The sequence below is a fragment of the Chenopodium quinoa genome, unplaced genomic scaffold (genome assembly GCF_001683475.1).
Source record: "Chenopodium quinoa cultivar QQ74 unplaced genomic scaffold, ASM168347v1, whole genome shotgun sequence".
Taxonomy (NCBI): Eukaryota; Viridiplantae; Streptophyta; class Magnoliopsida; order Caryophyllales; family Amaranthaceae; genus Chenopodium; species Chenopodium quinoa.
The window spans coordinates 2,548,200-2,563,736 of record NW_018745248.1 but is presented as its reverse complement, the minus strand read 5'-3'; the positions used below and the strand labels follow the sequence as shown (position 1 = coordinate 2,563,736).

Genomic DNA, 15,537 nt, shown 5'->3' with positions numbered 1-15,537 from the left:
CGTCACCCTCTGACTGGGCCACGTGTCGCTACGAGATTGGCCTGAGACCTTAAGGGCTCTGAATTGCGTGGCATCTTCCCGTGGTAACACGTGTCACCTTATAACTGGGCCACGTGTCACTATGGGATTGGTCCACGTATACGAGGTATTTTTACCCTCAACAACACTCACAACGTCTTCTCTCCGACATACCAACATCAAGGCCCCTTCTCTATATTTGAATTCTGCACTTCGATCATGTTATGCTCATGTAAAACCATGAATTTTTCTGTGGTTATATCACTCAATACTCATGTCATGTAATTTTAATGGATCCACTATTTGAAATGCTTGTTTGACTAATTTCTTGAATAAATTTTGCAATTCGATTATGTTGTACTTAATCCGTGAATTTTGAGTTGCTTGTTTTATGTTTTTGTTAATAATACACTCTGATTAAGTGGTTATGTTGAATTAAATGCATGTGATTTTTTCATTTTGAAAACTATACATCAATTTTTGGACAAATTTATTAAAGTATAAAGGATCCATTTTAGACCCGTTTTGAACCTGGATCCGTAGGATCCAATGGATATGTATATGGATCCATAGTTTTCATACTCGACGAATCAGGATCCAGTTACAAAAACGCATCTGGATATGGATCCGACCCGTTGCCATCTCTCTAAACATGATTCTATGACTAAGATATAAGGCCTTGTTCTTTTGAGCTTCAAGGCACGGCAGATTTCGGCAGAGTAGAGCAGATTGAAGCAGAGCAGAGCCGAGCCGATTATTATTATTATTATTATTATTATTATTATTATTATTATTATTATTATCATTATTATTAAAAACTAATCTACTAATATTATCTCATCATCATTATAATCATTAAATATTATTATTAAAATTAATTATTATGATTATTATTATTATTATTGAATATTATTTAGGAAAATTTGTCAAAAAAAACCTTTTAAATGCCTCATTTTGCAAGAAACAAACCTTTTAAAAGGATCTTTGTTAAAAAAAAAAAAGCCACCATGATCACTTTTTTTGTTTAACGAAACCTCTCTTCTCTTTTCCGACAGTTACTCAATTTTACGACCCTTTATTTTACTTACTTGCAGCCTATTGTTGGGTAATTAAACTTAGGGAAAACCTCCCAAATCACTCCAATGAAAAATTAGGGCAAATCTCCCCCAAATCAAATCAACTTAAAGGTAAATTAGGGTTCTTAATCTATTTCTTTTACAACTGTAGTGCTTACTTCACCATTGTAGTACTCAATCCAGCGTTCTTCTCTCTTCTCTAATACTTCTCTTCTTGTGCATTGTTTTCTATTCTCCAATAGTTGTGTTGTTGTTGCTAATTTTTCAGGTACAATGGTGAAAAATTATTGTGGATGTGACTTTACTTAGGGAAAGATTAAGTGAGTTCAAAGCCCTAATATTTACACTACTTGCAATAACAATTTGATGAATTGTTAACACTTACCTTAGTTTACTATAACAAAATTAATGGCTTGCACCAAAGGACAGAGAGAGAAACCCAAATGGATGTGATTACAGAGCAAAGTAATCATGGAGGAAGGAGAGAGTGCAGAGCATTCATGGAGGAAGGAGAGAGAGCAGAGCATTCATGGAGGAAGGAGAGAGAGCAGAGCATTCATGGAGGAAGGAGAGAGAGCAGAGCATTCATGGAGGAAGGAGAGAAAATATAAGAGGCATCAACTTTTGAGGGAAAATAAGAGGGAAATTAAGCTAGGGAGTGCAAATATAAAAAGATGTGGGTGTAAGTAGGGAAAATGAGGGGTAACGCCTGAAAATTCGAGTCAATTCCGGAAAAGAGGGGAGAGATTTCATTAAACAAAAATAGTGATTGTGATGGTTTTTTTTAAAAAAAAAAATCCTTTTAAAAGGTTTTTTCTTGCAAAATGTGGCATTTAAAAGGTTTTTTTTTTACAAATTTTCCTATTATTTAATTATTATTATTATTATTGTTAAAAATTAGTAATTAGTGTTTCAGATGAAAACAATGAACCTTTGGCAAAGACTGAACTCGGTCCAAGTGATGCTAGGCCGAGGGTTTCCTGCACAGCAAACACACGTAAACTGGTCGGAAGTTCTGCCGAGGAAGGCCCCTTCGATGCCGAAGTCAGTACAGTGTTTAGAGGGAGAAAGCTATGCAAGAGTATTAATTGGTTTAGGCTATTTGTGAATGAATGCAAAGTGGGAGAAGTGAAGGCTTTTATACCTTAGCACAATTGGAGATATGGGCCATGAGCCAAGTGGGCTTGCCACGTTAGCTGGGCTGATTGACTTGACTTGGCATGGATTGGAGGATTGGACCTTTAACCTTGGGCTTGATAATTGAATCATTTATGGACTAGCCCAATTGACATAAATTGGACCCAAACAATTAGTATGATCTTTAAATATTAGTTATTATCTTTAAATATTAATTTTTATTATAAAAAATCAATTATTATTATTGTTATTAATAGTATTATTAATAATAAGTATTATTATTATTATTATTATTAATATTATTATTATTATTATTATTATTATTATTATAATTATTAAATATTAATTATTATTATAAATATTATACTCATTGCATATTAATTATTTAATATTATTATTATTTTAATTAAATATTAATTATTATAATTATTAAATATTAATTATTAATTATTTATCATCATTATCATTATATAATTTCTATTAGTATCATTATTATTGTTAAATATTAATTATTTATTATTATTAAATATTAATTATTTATTATTATTATTATTAATATTATTATTAGATATTAATTTTTAATATTATTATTATTAAATATTAATTATTTATAACTATTATTAATTATTAATTATTATTATAATAATAATTCAATATTAATAATTGTTATTATTAAATGTTAACTATTTATTATTATTAATAAATATTAATTATTATTATTATAATATTAAGTATTATTTTCAAGCATAGCAGATTGAAGCACAGCTAAGGCACAGCAAAGCAGATTGAAGCAGATCAGATTTTTGCATAGCAGAGCACATCAGATTCAGCAGCAGAGTAGCAGCTCTAAAGAACAAGGCCTAAGAATCTAATGAACCCAACATGCAAGAATGCAGTCATATTCTATGAGGCCAAGTATTATAGCTCTTCACTTGGGTTGTGGAAAAACAATATAAATGGATAGGACGATCTCATTATGACATGTTCACTAGCTTGTACCCTTTTTTCATTTTGAGAAAGCACTAGCTTACCCTTACGTGCAAAGGAAACACCATTTGATCAAATGGCAACGAATTCACAAATGAGATTTACCTTTTGTGCAGCACCACTATCTTTGGCGACAATCACTTAGCCAAAACTTAATTTGTAAATATCAACCAGGTTTTTCTAAGCTACCACCCCTAAAGACCAATAAATGGCAAGTTAGACATTATTTTCCTTGTGTAAAGCCTTGCTCTCTACACGCCTTACTTTTCATATTCGCAAGATAAAGAATTATTCAATTACTTGATGCTTTGCACCTCTATGAATTGCCTAATTCTTTTTGTTTGCTTTACGTGCCATATATGTAGGTGAGCTCATACCAATCCAATATGAAAAGTTACAGCGTAGTATTACCTCATCCCACAAATAAAAATACGCTTTCTTCCAGTGGTCCTTAGCCTTCAGTATATCAATCTCTTTCTGCAAAAAATTGGGCCCAGCATCAACACTGTGGCACACAAAAATATATCAAAAGTCGCAAAATCTGCTTTAAGTATATTAAGAGACTACAAACTAACAATTAGTCATATACCATGATACTACCGGACGAATTGGAACAGCATATGCTGCCAACCTTGGGTCTGAATAGTATTCGTCTGCTTTTGGATGGTCAGCTGTACAGATAAGATCAATTGGGAAAACACTTAGTGTCCCGACAAGTAAACTTAAGCTGAACGATTAACCTTCTGATGCACATAATGACGTGAATTAAGAAAATCACCTAAGACTATCAGCAAACCTAAGAGCAACCATCGTAATAGTAAAAAAGAAATATAATAAAGTGACGGAAAAAAAATAATAAAAATAAAAGCTTCCTGACAAAAGAAACAAGTTAAATCACTGTTACTAATGATTAAGTGAAACAGACTTCCCAGTCCTTTTTCCTTTTTTTTTTTTTTTTTTGGGGGGGGGGGGGGGGGGGGGGGGGTTGGCTGCAATACCAAAACGCTGCAATTTGCAGTTGACTGCTTTAAGCCAGCACCACTGAAGCTAGTAATTTAACCATGATCCACTTCAGCAACCAATACATCTGAACAGAAAATTCCCCTTTACAACTGAAGATTTAATTCTTCTTGATTATAAATTCAACAGATAAACAGACCCGCGTCAGACGAAGGTCAAATAAGCCATATTTATTAGTGCCAGAAATAAGAAAATTCAAACGTACATGGTCATCAATATCCCCAGAAGTTTTTAGCTTTTTCTTAGGCACTTGCTAAATTGGACTTTTAGTACATCTATACATATTTTAACAAAAATAGTCCAAATATGCTCCCAAAACCAAAACCGACATCCAAACGCTATATGAATCCTCATTCAATATCTAGTACCAAGTCAGATCATTGACACTATGACATGGGTATGAACAATTGACACTTCTCTAGAACAAAAATATGTATTTGATATAATTAAAAAGTGTGAAACTTGGACGCAACAATGTGTGACAAGAGTACTCAAATCCAAGTAACATACCGCATATCAACCTCACAATTCAACTGTGACCCAATTGCTAATATTGCGAAGTGTATACATTTCAGAATAAAAAGAATCACGATGAGTATTTATTTCAGTGGTCAGAGGACTATAGGAGCTTGACTAAATTAAGTACCTGGCCACGGACATGTGTAAGTCAGAACACGCATGCCATCACCCCATCTACAGAAATATGGGCTAATTTTATACTGAAGTAGCCATTTAAAATGCTGATCCAACGCCTCAAACCACTCATTACTTCCATGTTCCACGCCAAATCGATCCTCAATTACTGTATCTGATATCTGGGAATAAAGTCAAAGAAACACATACAAGTACACACCTACAACTCTTGGCACAGAGTCAATCAAAAGTCATGGCATGGTCACATCAGAAAAGGTACATTGTATATAAGGATCACAAAACAACTTAAAAAAACGGCTATTTACACCCTAATTCAGTATTAGTGCAACATAAAAGATAACAACGGAAAGGACAGCATTTTATCAGTCCTACCATGCTACCCAATCAGAAGACTTATAACATTAAACTATCCAAGCTGATTAGAACAGTCTATCATGTGACCACATTTACATGTCCTACGCTAAATAAAGTGCAGTGCATTAAGTTTGCAAATGTAAAATGTTTGTTTCTCAAGAAAAACTTTGAATGAGATCCTGCGTACTAATAATACTCTTTCTTAAGATGGATTCAAATCCAAGGTTTTAATTATTTTCATTATTAGACATCAAAGGGGTTCAACACTAAACAAAAGGAGGGCTAAGGAGCAAATAACTCTGCCCTCAAGATACAATGCAACATTTAATCTACAAAATCAGCAAATGTCAAGTGTCCCTCAAAAATTTACATTTACTCTGGCTATACAGTAATATCAAAGCTCTACCTATATACACATAAAAATTTGAAGCGAAAAAGCTCTACCTAAAAAGACTGCAGGTGTATGAAAGCATGATCAATTTTGTCTTCAACACAAACAATAAACACATTGGATTCCCTGATACTAGTACATGGTCATAGTGATAGTTACTCACTTTAATCCTCCAATAATATAAAGCCATTCAAGCACCTAATCACACTTAGGGGTCGTTTAGTTCGTCAAACTGGAATGGTTGGTATTGGATCTCATACTAGGGAGGTATGGATTCTAAACCCCATACTAGTCTAAACTTGTTAAGTTTATTTGTTGAAATGGTTTTTACATTTAATTTAAAGGAATGGATTGTGAATCTTAGGGGGTGAGGTGGGTATGGATTCTAGAGGAATGGGGTGGAGCTAGAACCCTCTTAGTATGAGATTACATGCCAATAACGCCTAACCAAACAATAAAATGGATGGAATGGACACTAAGTCCATTCCAATCCCTTTCAAAAGATCCAACGAAATGAGTGAAACGACCCCATAGAGTAGTTGAATTGCCCTTTCCATCAGCACATCTTTATTTCTTTCCTTCTCTTCTTTCAGATATGGGTCTTACCTTTCCATTTTTCCTGTCTTAAAATACTCCATTAAACAAATCATACAATCCAAATAACTATATTTTATAGTCTGCTGATCAGTGTATATATCAGGCTCTGTCAAACACTCAGACCACCAGATATGGTTAGCTCAGAATTGGGAACTACTGTTTACTCCAGAGGTAGATTATAATGTATAGGATTCTCATAGGTGGAAGAAGTATCGTTATTCTGTAGTGGGTTAAAACATCACAAGTAGAACAGTTAGAAAACTATGAAAAACACGTAAAAACAGGGAAGCAGATCGATAAAGGGGAAGATAAATAATATAGCCTATGGTACACTCTCATATTTTAAAAATAGGATGTTCGCCACATGGGGGTAAATGAGTAAATAACTTCAACTAGGTACCCTAAGGGCAGTGGCGGACCTACACGTGTGCACACTGGGTCACGTGACTCAGCAGTGCCCAAAAAAAAATTTAAAAAAAAAAAAAAAACAAGAAAAAACAAAAAAACAAGAAAGAACGGCAAAGGCCCAAAACGCGTGAAAGAAAGAATGGAAACCTCACAACCCTAAATCCCTGTCTCGCATTCGCCGCTACTTCGCCGGAGCAGCCTACCTTCAGTCTTCACACGTTCAGTTCGTCGTTCAAACAACAGTTCATTCGTTCGTCGTTCATCCCTAATGCCCGACTGGACTGTTGTCCTTCAACTCTTCAAGCCTGCCCGCCGCCCTCGCCCCTCGGAATCTCATATCTACGCCAGTAACGCCACCGAGCAGCTGTCTGTCTAGCACGGACCACCGATTGAAGGATTTGAAAGGCAACTGACCAAGCAGCAAGGTATTTACACCGTTTAATTTGTTTTGTAAATTATAAATTTGTATAATTTTAGTCATTTGATTGATTAAATTGAACTGAATTGTTGATTTGTTGTTCATTTTTGTGTTAATTACTTAATTAATTATAATTTCAGTTATTTATAAATTATAATTTCATAGTCTTGAAAATTTGAAATTGACAGAATGACAGGTTATTGCTTGTTGTAAATCTTGTAATGTTGTTCATTGTGGACTTGTGGTGTGGATTTGTGGTGTTGAAATGAAGAATTGTTGATTAGGTAGTCATTTGATTCAGATTTGATTGATATTTGAATGTATTATGTGTATTCAAATGAACTGAAATTGTGTAATGTGTATATATGATTGTATAAATGAATTGCTGATTTTTTTTGTAATTGCTTATTTGCTTAAATGATTTTCAAAATGAAGCGGAAACGTACTCCAAATAAAATGCAGAATATCGCTAGTTTCTTTGCTAAATGTAATCCTCATCCTCCTAGTCAACAAAATTCTTCTCCAAATGAACAAATTTCCACTCCACATCATACTAGTGAACAACATACCTCTCCCACACACAATTCACCTCAAATTTCCCCTCAAAGATCACCTCATAATTCCACTCACAACTCCCCTCAAAATTCCACTCACAACTCCCCTCAAAATGAAGTGGAACACTCTTAATGCTTCGGGAGATGGTGTTAGATGAAGTGAAAATGATCTTGCCAATCTTCCTCACGACCCGGGATTGAGAAGAAAGATAAGTGATTTCCATCCTGATGATAGAGACTTAGTGAGGAGAACTTACATTCAAAAAGGGCCATGCCAACCTAAAAACCATGTATTTCCTCAAAGACTCATTGCCCCTAAAAAACGTCGATTTTGTGTGAAGTGGTTTGAAACTTGGGGTTCTTGGCTTGAATATAGTGTGGAAAAGGATGCTGCCTATTGTTTCATTTGTTACTTATTCAAGGATGAAAATGCATTTGGAGGTGATGCATTGGTTACTAATGGTTTTCGATCTTGGAATAGATTAGACATACTAAAAGCTCATGTTGGTAAGCACATGAGTGCTCACAACAATGCCGTGTTAGCTATGGATCTGTTCAAGAAACAAAAAGCATCACCACTGCATTTTCAAAACAAAGCAAGGAGTCTATGAGTAACTATAGGAAGCGATTGGAAGCATCAATTATTTCTGTACAATGGCTTTTAGTTGGAGCATTGCCTTTTCGAGCTCACGATGAAAAAGAAACTTCTTCAAACAGAGGTAATTTTCTCAGACTTTTGACTCTTGTTTCAGAACTACATCCTAATTATTCAAAAGTTTGTTTGAAAAATGCTCATGGTAATTGTCAACTTACTTCTCTGGTTGTTCAAAAAGACATCATAAATGCATGTGCAAAAGAAACTACTAAAGCAATACTTGAAGATCTTAATGGTGGTTTTTTTGCTATTCTTGCTGATGAGTCGGCTGATATTTCTGATAAGGAACAACTGCCTCTTTGTTTGAGATATGTAAATAAAGAAGGAGAGGTGTGTGAACGTTTACTTGGTATTGTGCATGTTGGGGATACAACTTCTTTAACTCTTAAGGCTGCTATTGAGTCATTATTAATTCAACATTCTTTGTCTTTCTCTCAAGTAAGGGGTCAGGGTTATGATGGGGCTAGTAATATGCAAGGTTCAATTAATGGCCTTAGAACCTTAATAGAGAAAGAATGTAAACAAGCATACTTTGTTCATTGCTTTGCTCACCAGTTGACTCAAATTGCACTTGCTAGAAAGAATCTTGATTGTGCTTGGCTCTTTAGTGACATGCTTGCTCCTCTCTTGAATTTTGTGGGTTGCTCACCAAAGAGGAAAGAATTTCTTCGTGAAAAAAAGCTCAAGCAATTGTTGATGCATTATCCCTAGGTGAACTTGAAACGGGTTCGGGTTTAAATTAAGAACGGGGGTTAGGAAGACCTTGTGACACCCGTTGGGGTTCCCACTTTAAAACACTTGTAAATGTTCTTGATATATTTCCTTCGCTCACTTGATGACATTGCTAAAGCTGAAATCTATGGCAGATGATTTTAACAGAGCACAAAGTATTATTGGTTGGTTAATGACTTTTGATTTTGTGTTTGTGGCTCACTTAATGGTTACTATATTTGCACTTACTGAGCAACCAAATATGAGATTGAGGTTCCATATATGAATGCGACATATGTTGTTCCCGAGAGAAGGATGTTTAGAGGTAAGCGTCCGGGAGTGTCAAATCTTCATCATTTTCGAGTTGAGGTGTTTATAAGTGTCATTGATCTTCAGTTACAAGAGCTTGAAAATCGATTTCCCGAGATAAGTAAAGAACTTCTTGTGTGTATGTCTTGTTTAGTCCAGTTAATCGGTTCTCTTCTTTTGACAAAGTTAAATTGACCAAGCTAGCAACATTCTATCCAAATGAATTTTCAAGCTCGGAATTGATTTACTTTGAACATACACTTCAAAATTACTTTGTGGCCGTTGGAGATGATGAAAGGTTTTGGAATTTGAAGAGTCTTAGTGAATTGTCAAAGAAACTCGTTGAGATGGGATTGTCCGAAACTCATAGTAGAGTATACTTGCTTTTGAAGTTGGTGTTGGTTCTCCCCGTTGCAACGGAAAGAGTGTTTTCTGGTATGACGATCGTGAAAGATAAATTGCGTAATAGCATGGGAGATCAAATGTTGAATGATTGTTTGATTACTTTTCTAAAAAGTGATTTGTTTTCGAATGTTAAAATAGATCACATTATTAATCGATATCAAAATATGAAAACTCGCCGTGAACAATTGTAATAGTTTATTGTACTATGTGATTGTAATATATTATTTGTAGTACTTTTAGTTTGTAAGATGAATTTTTTAGGTACTATTTGGTTGTAGTATGGATGATTTTTGTTTGATTGAATGATTGAAATGAAGGTGGTTGTCATATATATATTTTTGTTAGTATTTTTGGATTCGAATTTTTTTTTTTCTTTAACAGGTGATCAATTATTCAGGGTGACTCACAAGGACGGAAATCCTGGATCCGCCACTGCCTAAGGCTCAACCTATATACACATAGGAAGCCTCACACTTTGCAAATAACACTATGGTGGCCCACTTTGAAAAATCTTCTAGTAAAACAGTTTTTTGGAGAATATTCTAAGTACCTACAATATTATAGAAAAAATTGAATGCCCTTAAATAAAAAGGAGTTAGTCCATCCCTTCATATAACAAAGATAGAATATGTCCTTTTGGAATAAAAGAAATCTCTTTTATATAGTATGCATTTATCATTCAAAAAACACTGAGAAGATATATCAAATATCTTTGAAGGGGTTGTCACCCATGACAGAATGAAGGTTAAGGGCCAAAAATCATACCCTCAAAATATCATGAAGTATTCTATCCGCAAAAATCAGAATAAGTAGAGCAATGCTCAAAGCATGATACTTGACTCCAGCTATACACAAATCTTAGATAAAAGAAGTTGAGACCATGACACATCTTCACAAGAGCACCGCCAAATTCTTGTAAATGAAAAGATAAAATTGTCCTTATGTACTAATTGGCTCCAATTGGATAACTATTAAACTTGTCCTTTATGGATTATTTAATTTGTTAATAATAATGCATCCTATAACAAGGAAATTTGGTATTCTGTTAATGATCCAAACTAATCAAAGTATAATTCTAGATTGTATTATACTAATATCAATGGGGTTGAGAACATTTCAATTTTCAATAGTGAAATAGCATTTAAATTCTTGCTACATACTTCCTCAATTCTTTTTTAATTACAAAGTTAGGGTTTTCATGCTTTCCAATGCACATTTTGTACCATTATTATCCTTAATTACTTAAGTAAAAATTAATAAAAGTTAAAGATTATGTATCAAAACAAATGACAAGACCCTACATGACTATGTTTTTCCTAACGCTTAACTCAAAAAAGGGTCAAAGGATTTTGTGTAAATAGTGTAGATTTCCCAACGTTGCAATCAAAAAAGAACTGAGAAAGTACATACTTCGTATTTTCTTGGTGTGAAATTGGAAAGGACAACATTAAGCTTTATAACTTAATATGGGTTATATTAGTAATTTTCAATTTTTAGCAAGGTATATTTATTTTCCTTTGCCAGATATAAGAGCAGTAATACATTCACAATAAGTCATCTACATGTAATTTAATCACTCTTTTGAATCAAAAAAACAAAAAAAAAAAAAAAAAAAAAAAAAAAAAAAAAAAACCAAAGTAATTTATCAAACTTTTAGCTTACCTCAATTTAAATATAGCAAACCTCAGGGCACAGTCAACAGAAATAAAATAAACACACAATTATTTGAATGAACCCAAAGAATATTGAGATAAGGATACACCGATTGCAGCAGGTAGTGAAGGTGTAGCAGGAAGCACGAAGTCCCACACTGTCAAGCTGAGTTTTACACAAATAGAACGATTAGAAATGGCATCTTCGTCCTTCGACTCGACAGCACCATTATCTGACAAGCACTCTGAAAAGGATGGGGACAGTAGAGCACGTCTCAGATTTGATGTAGCAGATTTTACTCTGTCAACCTATAAAACCAAATAGGCACATAAATACTCCAGAAAAAGCCAAATGTTCTGTAACAGAGCATTAAACAGGAATAACATCATAAAGTATCCACACCACTTTATCCATTGAATTCTGATCGACTAGTTCCATAAGCTCAAGACAGTCCCTCAAATCTCTGAATAGTTGATGCTTTTCAGCCTTGCCCATGCATGGTGGTCTAGATCTGTCATAACATTACTCAGAATAAACCATTGTACGCAGATGAAAAAAACTACACTGCTAGTACAAAAACAACCTATTAATATCAAGACCACAGCAGTAAATAAATTTAAGCCAGCACTAGGTTCTGTATTATAATTATGATATTACAAAAAAAAAAAAAAAAAAAAGTTTAACTGAGTGAGGGAGGATAGATTATCACGGTGCATCAGCTTTTACAGCAGTGATGTATAACTGTCCCTCATAAATGCCAGGAGGTTGATCACTTGATACATCAATGGAAACCCATAATGCTGTTGTTTCTCTGCAACGACGATAAAAATTTGCCTCAGAAAGCTCAAATGCAATCCAGAATTCTCACATACAGTCTATCAGAAGATATACCCAGGAAATAGGTTTATCTGAGAGCAAGGCAGGTCAAGAGGTACAAGTGCATCTGGAACCCCTAAAATGGGCACAACCCGTTGAATCTTTAGGGACTGACCAATAACCAACCTGGACACAGAAAAAACCTACATCATAGTCACATTTTTCGTCTTTGAATCAGCCATCATGGTATAACAGTTTTTTGTTTCCTTCAATTCGAAGAGTAAAAAAAGATTATGAACAATAGCTCCCCCCCCCCACCCCAACCAAGTTGACGCGTTTGATTTAGGCACGTATATTAAGGAGAGGAGAGAGAGTGAGAGAGAATGAAAAAGCAAGTGGGGTAGCTTGTAAATACAAGGTAAAAAAGTTACCCTAAAAGGAAACGTGATAACTAAAAAACAACATCCTAAAAAGGAATACGTGTCAACTAAAAAGAAACGGAGGTAGTATAAAAAAATAATAAATAAAATTACAAATTAAAAAAAAAAAATTAAAACCCATGGTTAAGCGCAAAAACTAACCGGTCTCCTGAAGCAGATATAAGGTCATTACCCTGCACTTGTACAGTTCCAGCTATACCACAACCACCCCAAGTAACTTTTGGGCGTAAAGCTACTTGAACACTTTCTCGCTCATTTCTAGCAGCCAACAGATTTACCTGCATGACAGGAATGATTTTAGAGTAAGCAGCATATAAAGGAAACTGGTAAGCTTTGCAACCAACCCCCCTTTCAATGATGTGACTTGCCAGGAACGACATGTTGTGGTTGTCAGAAACAATGTCAACAAAGATATAAGCCACTCCAGTACACAAACTAGAAGAGATACACTTAAAGGATGGTACAATAATACACTTTAACACCCCAAGGAAAGTTCTGAATACCAGCAATAAAAGCAAATTGACTACTCTCTCTTTCTCTGTTTTTTTTTTTTTTTTTTTTTTGAGAGAGAGAAAATCAACATCAAGACAAGAACATTAAGAGACGGAAGGGGAGTACTTTAAAGTCTTATACCAAGCTGATATAACAATGGATGAGATTTCATTCAGATTCAATTATTGATCCACTTAACTCTGTGAACTAGAATTGGAAACATGCAAATTGATGCATGGTACATGATGCACAAGAACACTTGTGGAATATGTGGACTTTCTGAGCAATTTAACATCACTACTGTGAATCAGATAGCTTTACCCAGGCCATGTAATGGTAGGTATCTAAACAGAGTTAAGAGACTGCTTGTCCAAAATTTAGCAGTCATAATGAACAAATCACCTAAACAAACTGCTCAAACATAAAAAAATGGGCTAGAGAATAAACTGCTGCTAATACACAGAATAATCAGTAAAAAAATTCAAAGTGAACTGTCATGACAATCTGAGTTTATACTGAAAGTATAGAAAGATTCTTACAACATGTTCCTCAAACATCAGATATCGTATTTCATTGTTGTAATTAGAGATTTTAAATTTTATTGTAGAAAATAACTTAAAATGTACTCCCTCCATCCCAAACTAATTGCCACATACAAGTACGCTTTTTCAAGGTCAAATTTCACAAACACTGACCTTAAATTTTCATCAATACATAAGAAGAAAATAAAAATAAATAAATAAATAAATAAAACATTCATGAGGAACTTGTTAGATTCATCTTAATGCGTATCTTCTAAATATCAACTTTAGATAGGAGTATTTTATTTTCCAATTCCCAATTAGAGATTTTAGTGCTCAAAATTGTGCCTTGGAGATTGAAAAGGCTGTTTATGGAAACTAATTTGGAATAGAGGGAAAGCTAATTACAATATTCTTTCAATACAGATTATATGGACCCTCCATGCAGGTCATATATCCAATATCAAACACCAAAATGTATCCAAGTATCTAACACATTCCAAACACGCCACATACCATAGCACTGTTTGATATTTCTACGTACACCTAATGAGGAACATTCCAGACATCACAAATCATGTTGCTGCCAAAATTTTAAAATAAAAGAGAAAGTGGTCAAATAAAGAAAACCAAATCAGCCATCATAAAATATGCCAGCAAAAGTTGAATAAGATGCTTATTGAGGTCATTACTATCATCAACTTGTGTTACTTAAGAATAACACACCATCAATCACCTTTCAAATGTTTACAATACAATTGAGATCGTACATTCTTACAAAATAGTCAATCAACAGAAACTAAGAATAACAAAAAAAGAGAACTTTTTTAAGACTTGATTTTCTATTAATCCAATTCTAAGACTCGTATGAACTTTTGATATCCATAAACTTTTACCCACCTCCTTGATGTTACGTTTATATTCATGTCCAAACTAATATACAATAAGCAGGCCAACAGCTAACCTGCTACACTTCAATAAATACATGTTACTGTAGAAATTGACCTAGCCTGAAAACCTCAACCCTGATGGTCTAGGTAAAACATACCTCACTTTGCCCCTAGGGCTCTAACCACCAATACTACAGTGAAAGGTCTGAGGTCTTGATCACACTAAGTTCATCAAGAATATCCAAGAGTATGCGTCAAATATAAATAAGATACAAAAAACATACTGGCTCCAAATGTCTAGGCATCTCCTGTGACCCGACATTGGCGGTACTAGGCATGCACCAAACATTCAGTAATTCAGAAGATGGAACTTCTAAAGGATCAATGTCCCCTTTCATCACATTTGGAAGATGAGAACCGGCATCACTCCATCCATACGACGTCCCTCCGTGTTGATAAGTATTAGGTGACTCGTACTTCGTAGCTTTGTCCGCCCGATCGGGCGGACATTGCCCGGTCTGACCGGGCGGTGGGGGTTGGATACGTTGAAGCATTCGTATGGAGTTTTCTTCTCGCGCCCGATCGGGCAGACCTTGCCCGGTCTGACCGGGCGGAGAAGGAAAAATGCGGAGACGCGGATTTTACGATTTAAAGTTATCTTTTATGTTATCTTTTTGCCCAAGTATCTTTTATTTTAGGGATTAATATAAAACCTCCCTAATATTAGTATAAGGGTTAAGAGAGAGAGAGGAGAGCCGTTCTTGAGAAATACAAGAATCATCTTTGTAATCTTTGCAGTTTATAGTGAAATCATTCGATCTCGGTGCCCGTGGACGTAGCTATCACATCGATAGTGAACCACGTAAATTCTTGGTGTTGTTCTTATTGTTTGCATTGAATTTCTTTATTGTTTTCTTGTTTGTTTTAGACCTTTGCTTCCGCTGTCGCACAACAATTGGTATCAAGAGCTCAGGTTCAATCCTTGGAGAGTTTCTTGAAGATAACAATGGCAGGAGATTCAACAATAAGAA

General features: G+C 34.6%; 2 protein-coding genes across 3 annotated transcripts in view; one reads left to right on the top strand and one right to left on the bottom strand.

Annotated features, from left to right (window-relative positions):
* Positions 1 to 14,950, bottom strand: part of LOC110711258 — a 34,113-nt gene extending 19,163 nt beyond the window's left edge. Inside the window, exons 1-9 of the mRNA XM_021889635.1 lie at positions 14,791 to 14,950; positions 12,745 to 12,881; positions 12,239 to 12,349; positions 12,057 to 12,158; positions 11,750 to 11,858; positions 11,455 to 11,655; positions 4,885 to 5,053; positions 3,808 to 3,889; positions 3,630 to 3,723 (exon numbers count right to left, since the gene is read on the bottom strand). Coding sequence (XP_021745327.1) covers positions 3,630 to 3,723; positions 3,808 to 3,889; positions 4,885 to 5,053; positions 11,455 to 11,655; positions 11,750 to 11,858; positions 12,057 to 12,158; positions 12,239 to 12,349; positions 12,745 to 12,881; positions 14,791 to 14,904 — 1,119 coding nt within the window. The 5' untranslated portion in view covers positions 14,905 to 14,950. The remainder of the gene's footprint in view (positions 1 to 3,629; positions 3,724 to 3,807; positions 3,890 to 4,884; positions 5,054 to 11,454; positions 11,656 to 11,749; positions 11,859 to 12,056; positions 12,159 to 12,238; positions 12,350 to 12,744; positions 12,882 to 14,790) is intronic.
* LOC110711259 (zinc finger MYM-type protein 1-like) lies at positions 6,847 to 11,445 on the top strand. Of its 2 annotated transcripts, none has more exons than XM_021889637.1 (2): positions 6,847 to 7,067; positions 8,101 to 11,445. In XM_021889637.1, exon 2 carries the CDS (start codon positions 8,222 to 8,224, stop codon positions 8,978 to 8,980), a length of 759 nt encoding a protein of 252 aa, XP_021745329.1. In that variant the 5' UTR covers positions 6,847 to 7,067; positions 8,101 to 8,221; the 3' UTR covers positions 8,981 to 11,445. The 2 variants fall into 2 exon arrangements, with proteins under 2 accessions (XP_021745329.1, XP_021745328.1); XM_021889636.1 differs by having other exon boundaries at positions 8,096 to 11,445.
* Positions 14,951 to 15,537: the final 587 nt, after the last annotated feature.